Source organism: Pelodiscus sinensis, chromosome 11 (genome assembly GCF_052426305.1).
Source record: "Pelodiscus sinensis isolate ZL-2025 chromosome 11, ASM5242630v1, whole genome shotgun sequence".
Taxonomy (NCBI): domain Eukaryota; kingdom Metazoa; phylum Chordata; order Testudines; family Trionychidae; genus Pelodiscus; species Pelodiscus sinensis.
In genome coordinates this window covers 53,416,280-53,440,994 of record NC_143062.1, presented here as the reverse complement: position 1 = coordinate 53,440,994, position 24,715 = coordinate 53,416,280, and the positions used below count along the sequence as shown (strand labels likewise).

The following is a 24,715-nucleotide window of genomic DNA, read 5'->3' as shown; positions in this document are numbered from 1 at the left end:
TGCACTGGACAGTAACTGAACCCGAATTTCTCAGAGCAGTGGTCCACAACCTTTTGGGGGTGGGGCCATGTGTGCACCGAGCACCCGGAGGCGGGGCCGCGCGCGTGCTGCGCATCCAGAGGCAGGGCCGCGTATCCGCTGCGCGCTCGGGGCGGGGCCACGCATGTGCCACATGCAGGGCCAGCTTTAGGTTTTTTACCTCCCCAAGCAAAAAAATGTTTGGCCACCCCTCCACCCGCTGCTGCAGGCCAGGCACTGAGGAGGAAAGCACCCCTTTCACCTTGCAGCTCTTTGGCTCCCACCTCGCCCTCCAGCCAAACCCAGCCTACGTCTTGTCTCCCCCCCCCACACACATCCCAACCCCCCCCCCCCACCAAATTCAGTTTCCACCTCCTCTCCCCTCCCAGGCAAACTCGACTCCTCGGTGACCAGACGCAGTCTGCCCCCCTTCTGTCCCCCACCTGCTCCACCCTGCGCCCTCTCCCGATGCCTGTTCTCACTTCTCTGGTTGTCGGTTTGAACTCTAATGCCCTCCTCTCAGGCGACCAAAGGGGGAGAGTCCTGCCAAGGAGTTTGCAGGGGGGGGGGGCGCGCACATTGGCAAATGGGGGCGACTCTCCCCCTTTTCTCTACCTCAGTGCTGGTCGGAGGGAGGGGAGAGCTGCAGCCATGGGGGGCCAGGCAGAAGGAAGGCCCTGCCTGGGCCAGGATGATTCAAGCAGAGGTGCCTAGGCGGAGGGGAGAGCTACTTTGCAGCCCCATCTGGTTGGTCTGGCGGTGAGGAGCCGCTGGAGGGGGCCTCCCCTGCCCCAGCTCAGAGACTGGGGGGAGGGAGAGAGGTGTCCCTGGCCTTGCCCTTTAGGTTTCCCGACTGTGTCCGTGCACATCCCCAGGGAGACCTGTGCCACTTTCACCCCTCCCCCAGGGTGCTCCGGCATTTCCGCGCGTGCTGGGGGGAGGGGACATGAGGGTTTGGCGGGGAGAGGGAAAGGAGACGGAGTTCGGTCAGTGGGGGGAAGTGGGAATCGGGTTTGGCTGGGAGGGGAGAGGAGGTGGAAACTGGGTTCGGTGAGTGGGGGGGGGGTCGGGATGTGTGTGGAGGAGAGACAGGACTTTGGCTGGAGGGCGAGGTGGGAGCCAAAGAGCTGCAAGGTGAAAGGGGTGCTTTCCTCCTCAGTGCCTGGCCTGCAGCAGCGGGCGGGGGGTGGCCAAACATTTTTTTGCTTGGGGAGGTAAAAAACCTAAAGCTGGCCCTGCTCGCGGCACATGCATGGCCCTGCCCCAGGATGCACAGCACACACGCGGCCCTGCCCCCAGTCGCCCGGTGCATGCACGGCCCCACCCCCAGGCGCCTGGCAGCCCCAAAAGGTTGGGGACCACTGATCTAGGCCGTGCTTGGTCCTGCCACGAGTGCAGGGACTCGATGACCTCTTGAGGTTCTTTCCAGTCCTAGTGTTCTGTGCCTCTGTAGCTATGACCAGGAGCACGGTCTCGTTATTTTGACAAGTCACATAGGCAGACCTCAATTTGTGGGTAGCACCTGGCAGAATACTCATACTTTCCCCTACTTGCCCCCAGTCTGACCTCAGCATGACCTTAATCCTGTGCTCAAAGTGGTGCTGTTTGTCACAAAGCAGGAAACTAGCTTACCATACTGCGAGGGAAGATTACCACCCGATGAATGGTGAGAGACAACTGGGTTGTATCTCAGACTTCATCTACACCGGCAAGTTACAGTGCAGCAATTCAGCTACCAGCACTGTTAACTTCCAAGGTGTCCACACTGGGAAGACAGTTCACACACTAACTCCACTGTTGCTGCGCTCTAGATAAATCACCTCAGCAACAGGCTACAGCGCTGGAGTGCCAGTGTGGACCACAACACTGAAAGTCTCTTCCAGTAGCTGTCACACGATGCCTGTTCTCACTTCTCTGGTTGTCAGTTTGAACTCGAATGCCCTCCTCTCAGGCAACCAAAGCTCAGACCTCCCTTTCACGTTCCTTTGGAATTTTGAAATGCGTGGAGTGCTCTCAGTGCATCTTTCCAGGTGACCATGCCTACTCCACGCACCAGGAGATCCCATACTTCAAGCCATGTTAAGCTCATCAGCATTTGGGCAGAGGAGGCTGTCCAGTCCCAGCTGCACTGCAACCATAGGCGTTATAATACCTATGGGCAGCTATAAAAATGCCTCAACCATGACACACTGCAGTGCATGGCCAAGTGAAAGAGCTGGGAAACGCCTACTAAAAGGTGTGGGAGACAAAGCACCTGCACTAAGTCCTGTGGCCACAACATGCCAGTTCTACAACGCGCTGGACGACCTCCGTAGGGATGACTCCACCTCCCCATGGATACTTCAGGGCCTCCGGAGCCATTCCAGAGTCCACCAAGCTATGAGCAGGAAATCACGGACAACCTGCCAAGGGGCCAGAGCCAGAGGATGACTATTTTTTACCTATTAGGAGGTTAGCCAGTTGCAGCAATTGGAGGGTGGGGATGCACAAACAGCAGAGGACGTGTCTGATTTTTTCAACATTGAAGGGGGATTGCAGAAAGCAGGGCTGGGTCTGTGTGGTGCTAGTATCAACAGGGCTAAGTCAGATGTGGAGCGGGGTGTTGAAGCACTCGCTCACTTCATGGTAAATGACCTCACAATCTCATCGAAAGTCTCACGCAGATGCTGGGTAACTTGCCTCTGTAGGTTCTTTAGCAGAGCTGCTGTGCTCATTGTCCCATGAAGGGTAACATTCCAAGGCCACCGGGCCAGAAGGGAAGGAGGGGCATTGCTGCAGACAGGCAAGCTGTGTAAGCACCAGGACAGAAGCCAGAGTCCTGCAGAACAGCCTCCCTTGCTTCCCTTCTCACCCTTGGCAGCAAAATATCTTTCAGATTGAACACAGCCTGTGTACAATGTGTGAATGTTCCTGATTACAGGACCCCGCTGTACACTCATGCCTAGACTACAATAAGGCCCTGCAACATAAAATTCCACTGCCCCAGTGGTTAGCCCACCATTTGGGGGGGTGGGGCTTCTGTCTTGTGTACGCTTGCCCTGGTCAGCCAGTCAGTGATACATGAACAGTGCTGATGTTTAAACTGGGTGGTGTGAGTACGCTGTCTAGTGTTAACAATGGTCCCGCTATGAAATATTACATTTTGGTGTCACAGATTTAACGTTAGGCACCCACCTGTCCTTGTTATCTCCTGGTGAATGGCTGTGCAGGCAGGGAAGTGGCTTCAGCAAAATAAAAAGAACTTGTTGGGTCATGTTATGTTGGCAGCTGCTGAAAAGAAAGAATTGAAGGAGTCGAGGGACGATGAGAGGAGGGAGCAGAAGGAGAACGCTGAGCAGCAGCAGCAGGAAGCCACGGAGCAGCTCTTAAGCGTTATGAAGTACCAAGCTGACATGCTGCAAGCTCTGCTAGCACTGCAGACAGAGCAGCTCCACAACCACCTACCCCCACATAGCCAGTATCCCAAAACTATTTTCCATGCATCCGAGTCACTGCCAACACATTTTGGGCACCATCCTGTATCCCGTCAGCACCTGCTGACCTCCCCACCTGCCTCTTCACTGTCCATCCCAGGCATCCAATGCACTCAGCCCCCATCCCCAATTAGTTTAGCCCTGCTGAACTGAAGTGCCCATTGCACTGCACATAAAATGGCAGGACTGCATGTGATACCTGGAAAGACTCAAATCCAGGGCCAAACGTAGCAGGGCCTCACTTCCTGCCTGTCTCCTCTTCCCCCAAAGTGCAGACATGTCATGCTCCGTGTGCTTTCTACACTTGTTGTTTTTAATACATGAATTTCTTGGGTTTGAAAACAATCTTTATTCCTTTACATGAAAGCAAGCAAGAATACCCCAAAAAAGCAATAGGCATTTTTCTACTAAGTGCATCATACAAACCAATCACAGTCTCTGCACTCCTCCCCATGGCAGCAAATATGACTTTTGGTATTTTATTGCTGCCGCGAGGCACATTATCCTTATAGCCCTGAACTGAGCTCCTCTAACCGTGCTGGTGTCAGGCTATTCCAACTCCACCTCCACGCCAGCCCGAGTGAAGCTTTTGCCCTTCTCTTCACAAATACTATGAAGGATACAGCATACAGTTATAAGCACAGGAATGTTGTCATCAGCCAGGTCCAGCCTCCCATACAATCACCACCAGACAGCTTTTAATTGGTCACAAGCCCACTCCAAAGTCATTCTGCGCTTGCTCAGCCTGTTGACTCTCCTTGCTGCTGTGAAGGCTCCCAACGTATGGCTTCATAAGCTAGGGTATTAATGGGTAGGCAGGGTCTCCCAGAACAATGGGCATTTTGACTTCACCTTCAGTGATCTTCTTGCCCAGGACAAAAATCCCTGTTGCAGCTTCCTGAACAGGCCCATGTCCTGAAATACGTGTACATCATGCACCTTTCTGAACCAGCCTATGTTAATGTCTGTCAAACATCCACAGAGATCCATAAGCCCTTGGAGAACCATGGAGAAATGCCCCTTATGGGTAATGTACTCAGACTAGGTGGTCTGTTGCCAGAATTGGAATCTGCATGCCATCTATTGCCCTGCCACAGTTAGAGAAGCCCATCTGTGCAAAGCCATTCATAATTTCATGCACGTGAAATCCAACAGTTGATTTCCCCACTCCGAACTGATTGGCGTCTGATGGGTAGCTGTCTGAAGGAGCCAGTCCCCACGCACTGCTCCACGGCAGGGCAACACTCCGTCTCTTGTCCCTGCGTCACAGGGTAGGGGCAAACTCATCACAGAGTCCCATGAGAGTGGCTTTTCTCATCCAAAAGCTCTGTAGCCACTGCTCAAAATCCCAGGCTCGCATGATGTGACCCCACCACTCTGTGCTTGTTTCACGAGCCAAAAAGTGGCATTTCTCTGTGGTCAGCACCTCGGTGAATGCCATAAGAAATCTCATGTCGTAGCTACTGTAGGTGGCAAAATCAATAACTAATTCCTGGTCGCTTTGCTGCTTCAGGAAAAACTCGATGGCCATTCGGGACATGTTAGTGAGATTTATCAGCATTTTCTTCAACAGTTCCCACAGACCAAGGCAGCGTGCACAGCACAGAAGCCGTTGAAGGATGCCGCCAAATGCAGACATAAGCAAAGGGGTCGCTGGGATGTGAAGTGATGCCCCGCGAGGCATTGGGACAGGACCCAGTGGCCCTCCCTCCACCTTCCCACAAGCCTCAGTAACAGAACAGGAAGAGGTGTTCTATGGGATAAGTGCCCAGAGTGCACCACTCCAAATGCTGGTCACTCTACTGTGCTGGCAGCTGACAGTGTGGACAAACAACAGTGGCTTCCTTGCTGCACTCTGCGAGCAGCTCTGTAATTGCCAGCACTTGACATCTGCCACTGCAGACGAAGCCAAACATAGATAGTAAAGGCCTTGGCACAGGGACGCGCCCCCCTGGATTCACTAGGGCACCCAGCACACCACCGGGGTACTGAAAATAACAGGAATTCTAACAACAACTGGAATAGCTAGATTCTAATTTTGGCTCTGATGTGGCAAGCCATGTAACCTTTCTGTAATTACCATTTGCCCAGTAAAATGGAGATATTACTGCCCTGCCCCAGAAGTGGTTGAGGACTAGTCTGTGATACTCTGTGGATGGACAGTCTTACATATACTACCACTATTAACTGCAGGGCTTTATGAAGCACTAACACCACATGTGCTTGTTATCGGTAAACAGACACACACACGCAGCTCTGGCATGCTGCTCTCAGCATACATCCTGGCTACACCTACACTGAGTTTTCTCGGCAAAAAATATGCTAATGAGGGACTCATTTGCCTGAGTCACGATCTCATTTGCATGTTTTCTGCCTATCCATTTTCGCGCAAAAACAAGCAGTGTGGACGTTTTCTTTTTGCGCAAAAAACACTTTTTCCGCAAAATCAGTATACCTCCTTTTTGGGCTCATAAGGATCTTATGGAAAAAGGGGGTTTTGCGCAAAAAGAAAACATTCACACTGCTTGTTTTTGCGCAAAAACCCCAGCGCAAAAACAGATCAGCAGAAAATATGCAAATGAGATTAAGACTCATGCAAATGAGTCCCCCATTAGCATATTTTTTGCTGAGAAAACTTGTTGCGTAGACGTAGCCACACTGATTCACAACACACCAGCACTGACTACATTTAGATTATACAAACAGAGGAGCTTTTAGTCTCAGTGGATAATGGACATTTAGAATTTGCTGCTCCAAACACTGCTGAAAGAAACTGCTGTGCTAGGAATCTCAAAGCACACTGGACTCACCTCAGGTTCTCTCTCTAGTGCGCAGGGACAGAGTGGATTGGAGGTTTTACTGAGGTGCCTGTACGGAGAGACATTTACATCTGTTGATAGATAGTTATGAAAGCCAATAAGCTAGTAATTATGGGGCTTTTATGTAAAGTCAGTGTCATAACATCACACGACTAAAGCAGCCAGAGCAGGAAAGGAAATAATTGTCTTAACACTGATGTATAAATATCATTAAGTCTGTATATCTAACATGCTTAATTTCCTGTGATACTGGAAGGTCCTGCAGGGCCTGCTGGCCTTCCAAATCTTCTATTTTCCCCAACTGCCAAATGCTCTTCCTTTTAACCCCCAACTCCTCAATGATGTCTCCCCAGCACAGAATTGGCAAAGGTCCTCTTCCCACCACCAAAGTTCCTGAGACACAGGTCTGACTAATAATGAAGGTGGGACATCTAACAGAAATACAATTGAGACACACAAGCTGTTAGTTCTGCGCCATGTCCATCTGCCCGTCAATCATATGTGATAGCCGGATTCTGCAGTATTGAAAATTTCACTTTAAAAAAGATTCTAGTAATCCTGGATGTGAAGAAAACCTTCCTAATGTATTCTGAGTATAATGTGAGACACTGCTGTTTTCCTGACACTGCAAAGAGCTAGAAACAATAGCTCAGAGACACATGAGCTCCACCGCAAAGCACTACTGTTAATGAAAAAACCATTATCTGTCTCATAATTGTTGTTCTCCCAGATGTGTTACTCATGTCCCTTCCAAAAGTGATGGTTTGGTGCCTCCTGAAGCGACACCCTTATCACAGTGTGGACGTACCACTGCTGACTTGCTACTTGCTCAGTTCTTTCTTGCCGGATTACTCTGACAGAGAGGAGTCAGGCAACATTGGTAATGGACATGAGCAACTCATCTCGAAGAACAACAGTTATGAGAGGCAGGTAACCATTTTTAGTGGAGTGCTTGCTCAAGTCCATTCTAATAGGTGATTTCCAAGCAGTTTCCTTAGGGGAGAAGTCAGAGTTAACTTGGTTGGTGATTACAGGACCACCCTGCCAAATGCCATGTCATGCCTGGCATGCTGGATGATGGCATAGTGTGATGTGAAGGTGTCAATTGAAACTCCTATTGCTTCTGTGAAGATTTCTTAGACAGGGACATGAGCCTAGAAGGACACAGACAATGCATGTACCCTTGTGGAAAGTGCTGTCAATGATGGTGGTTGCACCTTTGTGAGGTCATAGCATGTCCAGATGTAGTATGTAATCCATCGAGGAGATGGGGCATCCTCTCATCCTTTCATGACAATAAAAATCTGCGGTGATGTGCAAAATGGCTTTACGGTACTCGCTATACAATGCCAGGACTCACCTCACATTTAGGGAATGCAACGCACACTCTGCTGGTGGCATAAGGTTTAAGGTTTAGAGAGGAACACTGGTAAAAAGGTGTCCTGGTTCACACACAACTGAGACCGCTTTAGGGAGGAATGCAGAATGATGACAGAGCTGGACCTTCAGTAAAAAATAGTAAATGGGGGCAAAGCTGTACATGCACGTAGCTTAGAGATCCTTTTAGCTGATGTTACACCTACCCAGAAAACTCTCTTCCATGAAAAGTGAGAGAGGTCAGGGGGTCATAGGTTCAAATGCAGGGCCCAAGCTGAGGTCCCACTAAGGGATCAAGTTGTCAGACATGTGTGTAGAGACTGTCCAGACCCTTGAGAAACCACCCAACTATTACTCAACACCCCATCTACTGGCCTCACCTGGGTGGAAGGCAGATGGCAGCCTTACCAACAGTGTTGCTAGATTCTGTTGTTTTAGGGAGAGTGCTGACACAGATGGCTGGCTAAGCCAAGGCTCTGCCACTATAGCTTGTCTGAAAAGCCAATTAAAGACAGCTGAGCAAGCCCACACCTGAAGGGCTAATGGAAGCTGCTGTGGGCCTCATTAGCCAGATGGGAGGAGCAAGGAGAGGAGTGAGGAGCCAGCATGTGGCTGAGTGTGTGCCCTAAGCCAGAAGGAGAGGCTGGCTGAGTTAGCTGCTAGAAAACCAAAGCTCTGTCAATAGAAGGTGGTGGGAAATTGGCACTGACAATAAGACACACGTGACCACCAGAAAGGGTCTCCGGTTGGTTTGTGATGCAAGAAGGGGTCCCAAGGCGAGGGGCCTGGGCGAGAACCTCGCACAAGCGGGTAGTCCAGAACAAGGAGACTCAGCATCAGCTGGGTGCAGAGGGAGAACATTAAAAAAAATCCACTTTGCCAGGTAAGAGGGCTTTCTGCATCACAGGAGGACCTCTTGTACTAAGTCTGAATACTGGAGCGCCAGGGGATTCAGCCATGGAATTTCCAGGCTGTGACTTGGAGGAACTCTAGATTGGGGTGTTGGAGCTTGCCGTGATCCTGTGAAATAAGGCCTGGGCATAGTGGGAGGACTAGTGGTGTATCCACTGAGAGGACCAGTACTGTGGTGAACCAGTGGTGGCAGGGTCATGCATAGCTTGAGAGCTGCTTGGAGGAGCCGTGAGCCTGGCTTGAGGAGCAATGTGTTGGCATCTCCTATTATTTTCTTCCCTGGGCCACTGAGTTCTGCCGAGGCACCCCAGTATAAAACTGGGAGGGGGCTGGCGTTTGAAGTGCTTTCTTTGGGATGCAGGGATGTATATTCCTCATGCCCTTCAGACTGTGTAAGGGGAGCCTGTGTTTTCTGCAAACACAGACCCTGTATTTAAACATCACAACTCTCGAAGCTGCACAGCCACGTGGCTCTGCAGCTGCCTAACAAGCCCCACAGAGGGGCTCACGGTTGCTGCACAGAGTGCCACCTGAATGGCTGCAGCAGCTCCATGCTGGGGCACCTCTTATCCTAAAGTGTGCGGGGGCGGGAGGGTCCCTTTCCCCTCTCCATGGTGCTATGAGCCCACAACTGCTGCTGCCAGAGGACAGGCACCCCTCCCCTGGCTGTGGCCACTGAAGCTGCAGCAGTCATGGAGAGGCACCTCTCACCTGGCCCGAACCTGCTGCAGGGAGAGAGGGCTGGGGATAGCCCTGTCGTCCCAGGAAAGCCTGCGCCGCAAACTCCTCAGCCCCAGATGCACCCCAGAGTGCACACCCCCAGTCACAGCCCTCGCCCCAATCCTCTCTCCTAACCCGGAGCCCCCAACACTGCTTAACCCATCTACCCCACCCCGCCATATACTGTCCACGTGCAGAATGACTTTTGTTTTATGATTAGACAGATTAGAGGCTTGGGCCAAAAGAAATCTGATGATGTTCAACAAGGACAAGTGCAGAGTCCTGCACGGAAGAATCCCAAAAATTGTTACAGGCTGGAGACCGAATGGCTAAGTAGCAGATCTGAAGAAAAGGACCTGGGGGTTACAGTGGATGAGAAGCTGGACATGAGTCAACAGGGGGCCCTTGTAGCCACGAAGGCTAATGGCATATTAGAGTGCACTAGGAGGAGCATTGCCAGCAGAGCCAGAGAAGTGATTATTTCCCTTTATTCAGCTCTGGTGACGCCACATCTGGAATATTGTGCCCAGTTCTGGGGCCCCCACTATAGAAACAATGTGGACGCATTGGAGAGGGTCCAGTGGAGAGAAACCAAAATGATTAGGGGGCTGGAGTGCATGACCTATGAGGAGAGACTGAAGGAGCTGGGTTTGGTTAGTCTGCAGAAGAGAAGAGTGAGGGGGGATTTGAGAGCAGCCTTCAACATCCTGAAGGGAGGTTCCAAAGAGGCTGGAGAGAGGCTGTTCTCAGTGGTGACGGATGCAGAACAAGGAGCAATGGGCTCAAGTTACAGTGGGGGAGGTCTAGGTTGGAGATTAGGAAAAACTATTTCCCTAGGCGGGTGGGGAAGCACTGGGATGGGTTCTCTAGAGAGGGGGTGGAATCTCCATCCCTAGAGGTTTTTAAGTCTTGGCTTGACAAAGCCCTGGCTGGGTTGATTTGGTAGAGATTGGTCCTGCCTTGGGCAAGGGGCTGGACTTGATGACCTCCTGAGGTCTCTTCCAGCTCTATGATTCTGCATCATATCCATACTGCTGCAAATAATGAAAGTTTCTATGTCCATGTACATAAAATATAGGGAACAATGGTCTGGATCACTGAGGGAATGCTGAACACCTGTCGCCACACACTGTCTCTCATGGTGACCACCACAGCTATGGTATGGGTTGCGTCTGTCAAACCCAGAGCCACTTGTAAGGACAGCCTAGAGACCACCTTGCCCTCCGCAGCAATGCCACAAATTCCTGAGAGGTGTCCAATGGAAGGAGGCACCTGGAATTTTGCCAGCAAACGCCAGAGGTGAAAGTGTAGTGGCTGAATGCTGCCTGCTGGTTAGCTACTCACAACTGTGGGCCCCCAGCTGAACAGGCCTCCATGGCCAAAGATGTTCAGCTTCGTTGTGTCCCTATGTTTCAGAGCAGGCCTTGGCTGGCCTTGGCATTCCTTGGGGTTCACTGCATCAATCACAAGAGCGACAAGCTGACGGGGCACCGACTCACAGAAAAGTCAGTCAGAGGCCTCACACAAATGAGAAACAGAAAAAACAACCAAACAAACCTCATGGATCTGGCTCCCCACAATGAGAAGGAGAAAAACCCCTGACAAATGTGATGCCCAACCGCGATGCAGGAAAAAAAAAGAAAACACGCGATAGGGAGGCCTTGCTGGAGGGACCACTGGACTCAGTCCCAGATAAATACAAGAGACAAGGTCAGAGGTTTAAAATGAGGGAACCAGAGGGGGACGCTGAGTAGAGAACCTTGGACATCATCCACTGCTCCCTGAAGCTGTCTAGGGAGCCCAGACCCATCTGCTGCTGCTAAGCCCTGGGCTGGACACAGTGGAGGGGGTGGGCCTGCGTCCCCCTGCAGCCTCCCCCCACTTCCACAGGCAAAACGCCTCCACTTGTCAGCTCTCTGCAAGAGCTAAGAGACCCGCCTTGAGCTCGGGCCTGGGCTTGATGACTGTTTTCTTAGCCTGAACATAGGCCTGGGCCGGGCCCCTGGACCATTGCTGCCCACACTGAGTTAGGACCTGGGCCTGAGACCCTTAAACTGGTTGCCAGCCCACCCTGACCCCAAGCCTGGGTGCACTGACTTTACTAGTGCAGTGGGCTCTAGCCACAGAGCTGCACTCACACCACCAGTCACCTGGCTGATTCTCCAGGAGCTACTGAAGCAGATGTTCAGGTAGATAGAGTGGTCACCCACTGACCTGAAGGGAGAGGAACCCCTCATTGGGCCATGGTGGGCAGAGCCGTGCCCCCAACCAGACTACAGACACTCCCCTCATACTCCAGGCCCATAGAGGCAAAGTCAGGGCTAGATAAACTTTTCTGGGAGCCTGGGGCTAATAGATTTTCTGAGGGAGCAAAAATGAGGGTACCAATGTGAGGGAGGGGGCTGTCAGAGAGCAGGCTGGGGGTGAGGCTGCAGGACCTTAGAGGGAGATGTAGGGCGGGAGCAGGGCAGGAGTGTAGGATCTGGGCAGGATGTAGGGTGCAGGCATGGGCTGGCGATGTAGAGTTTGCCCAGGATGGGGGTACAGAAACAGGCTGTGAGTGTGGAGTGTGGGTGGGACGGGGGCACCTTCCTAATGCAGCTCCCAGGGGACATAGGTGTCTCCACACTGCCCTACTCTTGCATGCACCGCTCCCGACCAATGGAGTCTGCAAGCAAGCGCAGGGATAGAGATTCCCTATGCTGCTGTGTTGAGTGCTTCCTCCTCCTGCCAGGCAGAGCTTGTGAACTAGATGAGGCTCATGGCTTGGCTTCATCTGGCCCACAAGGCTCCCCTCCAATGCTGGCCCTTCAGCCATGGGGGGAAGGAAGGGGATGCACACCAAGACTCAAACTGGCTGTGTGGCTGGAGCACTGGGGCCAGATTGTCTCCCTTCAGGAAGTTGAAGGCTGCTATCAAATCCCCCCTCACTCTTCCCTTCTGCAGTCTAAATAAGCCAAAATCCCTCAGTCTCTCTTCAGAGGTCATGTGCTCCAGCCCCCTAACCATTTTGGTTGCCCTCCGCTGGACCCTCTCCAATGCGTCCACATCCTTTCTGTAGTGGGGGCCCACAACTAGACACAATACTCCAGATGTGGCCTCACCAGAGTCGAATAAAGGGGAATAATCACTTCTCTGGATCTGCTGGCCATGCTCCTCCTAATGCACCCTACTATGCCATTAGCTTTCTTGGCTACAGGGGCACACTGTTGACTTATACCCAGCTTCTCATCCACTGGAACCCCCAGGTCCTTTTCTGCAGAACTGCTACTTAGCCAGTCAGTCCTAGGCCTGTAACAATGTTTGGGATTCTTCCGTCCCAAATGCAGGACTCTACACTTGTCCTTGTTGAACCTCATGCTGATTTTCCACAACCTCCTGAAGAGGAACGTTTAATTCACCAGCCACAGGTTTAAAAAGGTCTCGGAAATGTGCAATGTTATCTGAGGTAGTCGGAGCTGGGAGCACAGACCTTTCCTCCTCTGGTCCAGAGAAGCTCTCCCTTCCTCTGGTGTATTTGTTTAGAAGGGGAATATTGCACTGTGTAATTTGCAGCAATATAATATTGCCATTTGTCCCAGTATTGCCCGTGGGGGTATGGCACGCGTGAAGATACCCAGGGACTGCCATAATATGAAAGCATATTCCCAAATTCTTGGTAAGGTCTGTAAGAATAAATAGTCTGATCGGGGTAAGGAGAATTTTCTGGGAAGAAACCCCTACAGAATTCACTTTCAGGAAAGATTTTCATCCAGAACTGAGAAAGTGATCTCTGTGATGTTAACATAGCAGAAAAGCAATCAGGGTCTAAAAATGGTGAGTTAAAGGTAGATGAGACTAACAAGTCTCTATGTTAAGCATAGTGCCCAGCTGGCATTGTTGGTGCCATAGTGGGAGGCACAAACACTATGGGAGACGTTAAATCATCCCTCGGTGCCAAGGAGACTAGTGCCGCATTAGGTGTCTCTGCAGTGGAGGCCTGGCACCTCAGAGAGTGGTTTAGCGCATATCTATTAGCTGGTGGCTCTCCAGACACCCAGAGTGCCATACATGCTGAAGCACAGTGCCGCTGCTGCTCTCGGCACCAGCCACGAGGGAGACAGCCATATCAGTGCCACAGCCCCGACAAAGAAGAGGCTCACTTTTTGGTTCCCTGCTGTTTATGTTCCTCGGGCTTTTGGCCCAGGCCTGGAGCTGGTCTGAGAGAATTTTCAAGCTTAAGACGGAAGTCTCTGTCTTTCCACACACACAATTTCAACTTTGCACAATGAGGGCATTTCTGGGCGATATGCTGCTCTCCGAGGCAGCGGACGCATTGTGAATGCCCATCCGATACGGTGATAGGCTCTTTCCACAAGGTGCAGTGTTTACGCCTGGGGAGGGGTGAGGAAGGGGGTGCAGAGTCTGGGAGGCAGTTGAGACTTGGGACAGGGGGAGGGGTGTGTGCAGAGGGTTTGGAAGATGACTTGGGGGGAGGGAGTTGGGATGCATGAGGGGCCAGAGGCAGGCTCTGGCTGGGAGGTGCTTACCTAAGCATCTCCTGGCCTGCAGCACCACCTAGGCAGGCCGGGCTCCCTGCCTGCTGCAGATCCAGAGCATTGAAAATGCAGCCTGCTCCCAGCTCTGGGAGGGGAGAGTGGCTTGCACCACCCCCCCAACTCCCAGGCCAATATCTTAGCTCCCATTGGCTGGCTGCTTCTGGCCAATAGATGCTGAGGATTGGGCTGGGGGCGGAGAGGTCACGTGAAGCCTCCCTCTCTCTCCAGAGCAGAAAGCCACATGGAGCAGACGTGCATTTCAAACAGAGACGGCTGTGTGCCTGAAGGTCCCAGGAGGGGCGTCCGAGGGTCGGATCCAATAGTTTGGCGGGCTGAATGCAGCCCTCAAGAGGTATCTTGCACCCCCTCCCCCCAGCCACTGATTCAACCAGTTAACTGATTAGCTGAGATTTTAGATCATTAGTCGAGATGGGGCAAGGGATCGGAGCATCTATCTAGTGCAACTACTTTCCCCTCACCCTGTGATTCCCAGCCAATGGGAACTGCAGGGATGGAGCCCTCAAGGGAACACAGGGACAGTTTCCCTGCATTGCATCCCCCACTGGCAGGCAGAGTCGAATGAGGCCTGTGGCTTGCCTTGATCTGGCTTGTGAGGCTTGGGGCTCCCCTCCCTATAGCAGAGAGCTGGCATTGGCGCTCCAGTCACACAGAGCTTATCAAGGCTTAGAGACTTGTCCTACTGAGTGTGTGAAAGAACCCCAAGTCTTCAGGCTGGATCAAGGCAAGCCACATAGGTTCCCCATCCCTGCCTTGTAGATAAGCAACAGAGAGAACTGCTATGGCACGTGCAGATACAAGAGGCCAGGTGCTTCAACCAACCGTCATGGGAGGTCAGAAGGAACAGAGAGAGTGTAGGACCAGCAGTGCCTCATGTAGGGGTGCATGAGCATGGGAGTCAAGAGCGAGGGCCAGCCCCAGCCCCACAGATACCACGAAGGCAAAAAATTCCAACTGTGTATGTGGGTGTGCATGTACCTACTATGAATTGACATGAGCATGCACTCGAAGCATTGATCTCTCCTTATATTCATCGCTCCACCAATTTGTGTCTCAACAACAAACTTCAAGAGCAAAATCTGAAATACAGATCACTCATCGAGATAATGAACAGTATTGAATCAAGAGCCTATCCCTATGTAAGCCTACTAGTACCCTTTCACAGTTACCGTGAGCTCAACCAGTTAGCAACTTGCAATCAGTTTAATTTGTGCTGATTTTGTAGAATTCTTCATTTTTAATCAATGTTAAACAATACTAAGACAAATACCTGACAAAAATGTAGCTATATTACCTCAGTTACCTTTGTAAAATACATTTATAATTGCATTAAATAAAAGTCAAGCTTATCTGACAAAACCATTGTTCATATCATAAATTCATGTTACTCTGGTATCATACCCCCATACTTTATTTCTTTAGTGACTGCTTTCCCTATTAGCCATTCCATGAGTTTGCTATCAGCCTACAAGTAACTAGGTCATCCTATTTATTTTTTTTCACAGGCTGGTACTATATGAGCTTTTCCCCTGGAACTTCCCCAGTGCCCCAGGACTTGTCAAGAAAAATCAGCCTCAGTGGCTCAGAGAACTACTCTACCAACTCTAAAAACTCCAGGGTTCAAGATTTTGTTTAATTCACACGTGTAGGGGCGCCTGGAGTTTGCACTGGTTACATTGACCATTCAAATTTAACCTATTTGTTCCTCTGGTGAAGTTTATAAATTGTGGCTAAATTTTAAAACCAATAGTGACCTTAAACCTTGGCTCCTAAATTGATATTTAGATACCTAAAACCTAACCATGTGGGCTATTTTTAAATGACTGGCCTATACCAATAACAACAACTATTAGCATTTTTACAGCACATTACACCTTGAATACATGCCACAAACATTACTTCTCAGGTCACATGTGAGGAAGGGAAGATTTATTCCCATGCTATAGACTGGAAACTAAGGCAGCAATACAGAAATTAAGTGGCAGAGCTAAGATTAGAACAAAGGAATTCCTTATTCCAGTTCCTGTGATCCCTTCATTTAGATCAAACATACACACAAAACATACTCTCCTTTCGGGGCACATGTTATCACTGAGTTTGCTAGACAACCAATGGGAGCTTCTTAGCGAGAGCCTGATTGAAGACAGTTTAATGAAGCTAAGTGTCTGTTGCCACTGTTTTGAAAGACCTTTATTGTAAGAAGCAAATCAAAGTGCTGCATTAAATATAATCATGGCTAAAGGAAAACAAAGCCATACCAGACAATTTTTGCTAAGTGTGACACATACTGATCTAAATCACAGTGAGCTTGCCAATCAAATTTTATCATCCAGTACTGATTCAATCATTATTGCAAACCAACTTAACATCCATTTCACAAGCATACATTTTTGGACAAAAGCCAGATATTCCCAAACCTAGGGCCCCTTCTGTCATCAGTACCTCTGATTAGTCTCTTAGCAGGGTCTCCTGCTACTACTCTCGGCTTAGGCTCCTACAGTACTGATGGGAAAGTTAAAGTGCAGCCTCAGAGAAATCTGCATAAAAGACTTGAAGCTCTTTTAACCAGCTACTCTATCGATAGTTAGGACAGTGCCAGACATTTTTAATGTAATTGCTTTTTTCCTTAGGGATATTCTATCTCTTTGGCGCTGTGCCAGGGTCATCACCCTGTCTAAAGAGTGAGCGGGAGCCAGACTGGAATTAGTGTGTATTTCACGGTGTTCTTTATCGGCTCTTTTACATGAACATTAAATACACTACTCAACTCCACGGATCTGGGCCAGACTCCTGGGACCAGCCCTTCAGCACCATGGAAGCTCAGAAAAGGGATAGCAAAGGAAGCATCATAAAGGAATTTAAGTTACCTTTAAGCATTTGCTCCCCAACACTAACGCCCTCATAACGTCTCTAAAATGCCATGCTAACTGGTAACAGCCCCCAACAAGCTAAGACAGAAGACAGGGATTAGCCACCCACAATCGCCCCGCAGCTACCTCCCCACCCAGGATGGGGAAACATGGCAGCTGCCACTCAACCCTGAGCTTACACCACTCACGGGACTCTGAGGCAGCCAGTCAAGTAGGCTTTCAAGTTGTTTTGTGCTGCCAGAGTGGGGTAAGATTCCTTTCGTAGGAGAAGAGAAAAGAGCTATATTTGCTGTGGACAAGAACTCAGAGAAGAGGAAGTACCTTATTTTAAACAAATGCAGTTACAGAGGAGAACTGACAGGGACAAAATGAAGAATTAGATCTCCTATTTAACACTAAAAAATAGGTGTTGGTTGTTTGATTTTTATGGAAACCTGATTCAGAAGATCATTCCAGCTAATTCCAAAGCCAAGAGGTATAGAGAAGTCTAGCCTCCGAACCTTAATGGCATATGCAGGCGTGAGAACAGCTCAGTATGGAATACAAACCAGGCTCATGCTTGCATACACAGCCATAGACTACTCCCTTTAGAGAGACAATCCTCGCCTACAGATAACCCCTTAACCTCAAACAAATGCTTTCCAGTAACCACCCAGCACACCTTCATTATACTTATCCAGGAACCTGCCCCTGCAATCACAGGACTTAACCACATAAACCACCACATCAGAGGCTCATTTTAACTGCACATCCACTAATATATGATCTATGCCATCAAATGCCAGCAATGCCCCTCTGCCATGGGTATTGGCCAAACTAGACAGGGAAAAAATTAATGAACACAAATCAGTTATCCAAAAAGGCAACAGACAGAAACTGTTTGAGGAACATTTTAATTTGCCCAGGTACTCATTAATTGATTTCAAAGTCACCGTATTGTTTCAGGCCAATTCCATAAGCAAGCTCCACAGGAAAGCTTTAGAATGTAACTTCATTTACAAGTTTGATTCCTATCACAGAGGTGTGAATAAAACCCTGGCTGGATGGCTGGCTACATTCCACATCTTTATGACAAAAAAAAAGGGGGGCGGAAGGTACTTAAGAACAATTAGTACCTTCTCTATCAGCTTCATGTAGCATGGACACTGTAATTGACTACAGGCAGTCCCCGAGTTACACGGACAGGGCAGTTACGAACAGGGCTTTTCTCACCCTGGAGGATGGGAGCGGCGGGATGCCCAGATGCGCCGCGGTCCGCCGCCCCCATCCTCGGGGGCGAGAAAAGCTGCTCCCCGTCTCCCTGGTCTGCAGGGAGACGGGGAGCAAAGCCTTGGAGCACGCCCGCAGCGGGACAGCCCAGGCGCGCTTGGGCTGTCCCGCTGCGGGCGTGCTCCGCGGCTTTGCTCCCCGTCTCCCTGGTCTGACCAGCAGACCAGGGAGATGGGGAGCAAAGCCTCGGAGCACGCCAGCAGTGGGACAGTCGCGGCGCGCCTGGACTGTCACGCTGCCTGCGTGCTTTGCGGCTTTGCTCCGCGTCTCCCAGGTCAGCAGACCAGGGAGACAGAGCAAAGCCGTGGAGGACTTGGGCGGTCCCGCCACCCCCGTCTCCCTGGTCTGCTGGGGGGGGGTGCAGCTAGTGCCCCCCCCCCAGCAGACCAGGCTTTTCTTGCCTACCCCTGGGGTAGAGCAGCTGGGGGCTGCCAGGTTTGTCCCACAGCGCCGCTCCGGACCAACCCGGCAGCACCCCAGCTGCTCTGCGCCAGGCGTCCTGATTCAGCCGCTGCTGGTCAGTTTCAGCAGCGGCTGAATAAGGATGCCTGGGGCAGAGTAGCTGGGGTGCTGCTGGGTTGCTCCAGTAGCGCCGAGGAGCCGTGCTACTGGAGCAACCCAGCAGCACCCCAGCTGCTCTGCCCCAGGCGTCCCGAGTCAGCCGCTGCTGAAACTGATCAGCGGCTGACTACAGGAAACCCGAGGCAGAGTTGCTCTGCCCCAGGCTTCCTGGAATCAGCTGCTGATCAGTTTCAGCAGCAGCTGACTTGGGGACGCCTGGGTTTCTTAAACTGAATCTGTATGTAAGTCAGAACTGGCGTCCAGATTCAGCCGCGGTTGAAACTGATCAGTTTCAGCAGCGGCTGACGCCAGTTCCGACTTACATACAGATTCAACTTTAGAACAAACCTACAGTCCCTATCTTGTACGTAACCTGGGGACTGCCTGTATTTCTTTCCCCTTTTTTCCCTACTTATCCCCCCTCCCCCCAACACGATTTATTTAGAAACTGGACCTTTAGGATCTCCATTCATCTAATTATTTTTTAAGTTTTTCTCTTTAGAGAGAACAGGCTCCTGTGCACTTGAGTGAAAACTAGAGAATCTGAGGCATATCAGGTATCCAGAAGAAACCCAGACTCCTGCTGCATCAATCCCTGAAGGAGGCTGGATGAAATGGAAAATTCAAAGCTCTTTTATTTGTACAGTGGTAGTACCTATTGGCCAGGGCCCCTCTGTGATAGGTACTGTACAAACATAGCGAAGACAATCCTGGCCCAATATTCCTACCGTCCAAATCTTTCCACCTCAATGCCTCAAAGAAGCATCTTATCCCACATAAATTTGAAAACGAGAGAGAAAAAGTGAAGGGCTTTCAAGAGATGAGTGTGGTGTAAGGAGACTAAGCAAGAGGAAGCAGCAGTGAGTTCTAGGGATGTGACCATGCAGTTGAGTACACTGTTAACCAATGAGCCTGGGCCCATTAATCAATGAGGGTTACACACAACCCTCCCCCCTCCCCGTGTCAGAGACAGCAGGTGTGGGGAGATGGGAGATGGTGCATAAGGGAAGCTGTCTAGCTCCCCACCCCACTGCCTCCCTGCTGCCAGTTAAAAAGCCAGTCCCGCCCCCCCCCCACACACACACACTATGCTATCATAGAGGCAGCAGCGTGAGGGGTCGGGGTAGGAGGTGGGAGCCAGTGCTCACAGGGAGTTGACTTAAAAGCTGTCTCCTGCCAAGCCAGCTGGCTCCCAACTCCCTCCCCTCCTCCCAGTGCAAACATGTATCCTCTGAAAACTTCAGTGGATACCCGTTTACATAAATAAAAACGTTTTAACATCCGTAGCAAATTCCACTGATGACTGACAATAATAAGGGTAGCAAAACCAACATGTTCCAGCGAGAAGGGCGCCAACTTAAATCAGTCTGTCAGGACACAAACGTAACACAGAGGGAGGTCAGCTAGTCTTACAAAGAGCCACTGCTGTCCCCTTCATTTAACTGCCTCCTGATGGCCCTCTAACTCCTGAATCCATTATTTAATTCATTGACAAGTCACTGCTCATTTCTGTGGACAGAAGGGATCAACTGTTTGACGGGTACGGATACAAGGCATTGGAACAGCAATTGCGCGTTGACTGGGGTTAGGAGGTAGAGGTGAAGGGATTGGAGAGGGCAGGCAGGCTGGTGGAGGAATTCAAGTGCAAAAGCAAACAAACCACATCACCGTTTTTCCTATTCCCGGAGTCTTTTTATACTGTACCTTCTACTCGGGGCCGGGACTACAACTTCCTCTCTGCTTGGAAACTGGCAAGTGCATTATAAAGAATACCATAATATAAATAAATAATTCTTATAAAGAAAGCACAAGACTGTCGGCTACACAACAATATTATACACTGACAAAAAAGTAAGCAGCAATCAATTGTCATGATGGGGTGAGATTTCAAGTGGGTCTGACAGGCATCCAATACCATTAAATATTGTAATTAAATGTTTGCATTGCCAAGGGGAAAATACACTGGTCGAATTCATGGATGAGGCAAAGTTGGAGAAATCAGACACTTAGGACTGAATTTAAACAATATATGACCTGGACAGATACACTGGAAAAATAAACTCAAGTGTCTAGCACCCGGTTTAACAGAGACACGTAGAAAGCGGGTCAGTTTCTGAACAACATAATGAGTGGGGTAACGAATGAGGTCAGAATATCACAGAAGGATCAGAGGAAAAACTGAAGGAAACTCCGAGTCAATATGGGGCAAAACTGAAGAAGGCATTTACGATTTATTGACTGAACACTAAGGGATAAATAAGACACCATCCTAGCACCAAAGAGCTAACTATTTTAAGATAAGACATCACAAGGGAATGGGAAACATAGCAGTGAGAAAGAAAGGGACAATATTTGTATCTGCATCCATATCCATAATTGCAAAAATGAGCTGTGGATATGTACATCCATATCTGCAGATTTTCACGGCTCTCATTCAGTCTAACAATGGACACACTAGAATCACAGAACACTAGAACTGGAAGGGAGCTCAAGAGGTCATTTAGTCCTGTCCCCTGCCCGCATGGCAGGACAAAGCACCATCTAGATCAGGGGTCTCCAAACTACGGCCCGGGGGCCGGATGCGGCCCGCGAGGCCCTCTCATCCGGCCCGTGGAGACCTTTTTGGATTCAAAGGCAGAAGAAGTGAGATTGTTTCAAAACCCATTTGAAGCAGATGTGGCCAGTTGCCCAGATGAACTGCAGCTGGAAGTCATTGAGTTGCAAGCAAATGACCTCCTTAGGGACAAGTTCAAAATAGGACTGGTGGGTTTTTACCAGTTTTTGCCCAAGGAAGACTTTCCTAATGTCAAAACTTTTGCATCAAGGTACCTTTCAATCTTTGGAACAACATACCTGTGTGAACAAACATTTTCAAGAATGAAATACGTGAAGAACAATTTGAGAACAAACTTGTCCGATGATAATCTCAGGTCACTGTTGATGTTAGGGACAACAAATCTAAAGCCAGAAATGTCTGCTATTTTGGCATCCAGGAAACAATTTCACCATTCACACTAATACAGGTGTTCATGTGTAGTGTATGAATGTGTTATTAAATAATAACTGAATAAAATAATATTAAATAAATAATTAAAAACAACATCCATGTTTTGATTGTTTTTTATTTGGACCTCAAGTGTGTAGTCGGCCCCCGAACTGCTGTTTGATAGTTAATGCGGCCCTCGGGCTGAAAAGTTTGGAGACCCCTGATCTAGATCATCCCTGAAAGGTGTGTCTCTAACCTGCTCTTAAATAACTCTAGAGATTCCACAACCTCCCTAGACAATTTATTCCAGTGTTTTAATCACCCTGACAGGAAGTTTTCCTAATGTCCAAAATGTCCTTTGCTGCAATTTAAGCCCACTGCTTCTTATCCTATTATCAGAGGCCAAGAAGAAGAATTTTCTCCCTCCACTTTGTAACATCCTATTAGGTACTTGAAAACTGCTTTCCATATCCCCTCTTATAGACGGGTAAGTCTAATGTCAATACCGGGCAAATTAATTGAAACTGTATTAAAGAAAAAAATTGTCAGACACATAAATGAACATAATTTGTAAGGGAAAAGTCAACATGGTTTCTGTAAAGGGAAATTATGCCTCACCAATCTACTAGAGGTCTTTGAGGGGGCCAACAAACATATGGACAAGGGGGATCCAGTGGATATCATGTACATAGATTTCTAGAATGCTTTTGACAAGGTCCCTCACCAAAGGCTCTTAAGTAAAGTAAGTGGTCATGGGATAAGAGGGAAGGTCCTTTCGTGGATTGATAACTGGTTAAAAGACAAAAAACAAAGGGTAGGAATAAATGGTAAATTTTCAGAGTGGAGAGAGGAAACTAGTGATGTCCCCCCAGGGACCGTCCTGGGAGCAATCCTGTGCAACCTATTTATAAATCATCTGGAGAAAAGGGTAAGAAGTGAGGCAGCAAAATTTGCAGATGATACTAAACTGCTCAAGACAGCTAAGACCAAAGCAGTCTGAAGAGCTCCAAAAAGATCTCCCCAAACTAAGTGATTGGGCAACAAAATGGCAAATGAAATTTAATGTTGATAAATGTAAAGTAATACATATTATTTTTTCCAATCTGAATTATATGTACAATTTGATGGGGACTAATTTAACTATAAGTATTCAAGAGAGAGATCTTGGAGTCTATTGTGGATAGTTCTGTGAAAAACACCCACTCAATGTGCAGTGGCAGTCAAAAGAGCAAACAGAAGTTTGGGAATCTTTTAAAAAAAGGGACAGAAAATAAGACAGAGAATATCTTATTGCCTCTATATAAAACCATGGCACACCCACATTTTGAATACTGCGTACAGATGTAGTCGCTTCATCTCAAAAAAGATGTGTTAGCATTGGAAAAGGTTCAGAAAAGGGCAACAAAAATTATTAGGGGTCCCATATGAGCAGAGATTAAAAAGACTAGGACTTTTCAGTTTAGAAAAGAAGAGACTAAGAGAAGAGAAGATAGAGATCTATAAAATGATGGCTGGTGTGGAAAAAGTCAATATGAAAAAAAAAAAAAAAAAAAAAAAGTATTTGTTCCCATAACGTAAGAATTAAGGGTCATCAAATGAAATTAATAGGTAGCAGGTTTAAAACAAAAAGAAGTTTTTCTTCACTCAGCACAGTCAACCTGTGGAACTCCTTGCCAGAGGCATTTGTGAAGACCATGGCTATGTCTACACTGGCCACTTATTCCGGAAAATCAGCTGCTTTTCCGGAATACCTTGCCAGCTGTCTACACTGGCCCCTTGAATTTCTGGAAAAGCACTAACAAGCTACTATAAAATCATCAGTGCTTTTCCGGAAAAATTATGCTGCTCCCGTTCGGGCAAAAGTCCTTTTCCGGAAAACTGTTCCGGAAAAGGGCCAGTGTAGACAGCACAGATTTCTTTTCTGCAAAAAAGCCCCAATTGCGAAAATGACAATCGGGTCTTTTTCGCGGAAAAGCGCGTCTACATTGGCACGGACGCTTTTCCGGAAAAAGTGCTTTTCCAGAAAAGCATCCTGCCAATGTAGACGTGCTTTTTCCGGAAATACTTATGACGGAAAACTGTTCTGTTTTAAGCATTTCCGGAAAAGGGTGCCAGTGTAGACGTAGCCCAAGACTTTAACAGGGTTCAAGAAAGAACTAGATACATTCATGGAGGGTAGGTCCATGAATGGCTATTAGCCAGGATGGGTAGGAATGGTGTTCCTAGCCTCAGTCAGAGGCTGGGAATGGGTAGGGAGAGGGATTGCTTGAAGAATCCCTGTTCTGTTCACTCCCTCGGGGACATCTGGCTTTGGCCACTGTCGGCAGATAAGCTACTGGGCTAGATGGACCTTTGGTTTGACCTAGGGTGGCCAGTCTTATGTTCTACGTTCTTATGATCTTTCGGTAGATAATCACCTAGGTATGGGAAGATAATAATTCCCATTTTTCACAAGTGTGCTGCCGCCGCCACCACTAGGACTTTGGAAAAGACATGTGGGGCTGTTGAGAGTCCAAATGGCAGCACTCTGTATTAAGGATGTAAAAGATTATTCGGCATTTGCTTATCGGATAGTATTTTGACTAGTCGACATTCCCCCCCCCCCCCACCCTTTGCTGCCTCTAGAAGGTTCCGCATGGCAGTTCCCGGGAACCCAGGATATGAAATAGAGGCAGCAAAAGGGGGGGGGGGGGTACTTTGAAACCCCAAAGCTGCTTTTCAAAAGTTGCTTTTCAACTATGTGGTGGCTGCCCCTTTAAAATGCCATCTGTGCACCTTTCAAAGGGGCAGCTGTGGAGCTTGGGGTCAGCTGGGGACTGATCCTGGGTTCCAGGGAAATGCCACAGGAAGCCTGGGGTTAGCTGGCAGGAGATAAGGATGACAGGCGAGTAGATGGAGGAGAGCCAGGTATTTGTTCATCCCAGTTACATCAGTGTCGTCTTCTTCCTCCATGATAGACTGGTTAAGTGACTAGCTGGTTGGTGCCTGAGACCTGGGCTCTGGTGAAGGTTGTGGCAGCTGTTGTAGTAGTTGCGCCCGGTATGAGGCCTATGGGTCCCAATAATGCCAGTTGGGAGGAATTGGTGTGGCAACCACTGGGGGGAGTTGCCACTGAGAGGTTCTTTCCCTGGGGGAAGAGTATCTCAGAGTGTGT

The 24,715-nt window shown here is 49.1% G+C and overlaps 1 protein-coding gene across 2 annotated transcripts in view; it reads right to left on the bottom strand.

Moving 5' to 3' along the window:
* The window catches only part of PLXNB1 (plexin B1), a 206,191-nt gene that overhangs the window by 139,650 nt on the left and 41,826 nt on the right, over positions 1–24,715 (bottom strand). For both annotated transcript variants that reach the window (XM_089781349.1, XM_089781350.1), the window contains exons 3-4: positions 6,302–6,359; positions 3,193–3,288 (exon numbers count right to left, since the gene is read on the bottom strand). In XM_089781349.1, coding sequence (XP_089637475.1) covers positions 3,193–3,272 — 80 coding nt within the window. In that variant the 5' untranslated portion in view covers positions 3,273–3,288; positions 6,302–6,359. The remainder of the gene's footprint in view (positions 1–3,192; positions 3,289–6,301; positions 6,360–24,715) is intronic.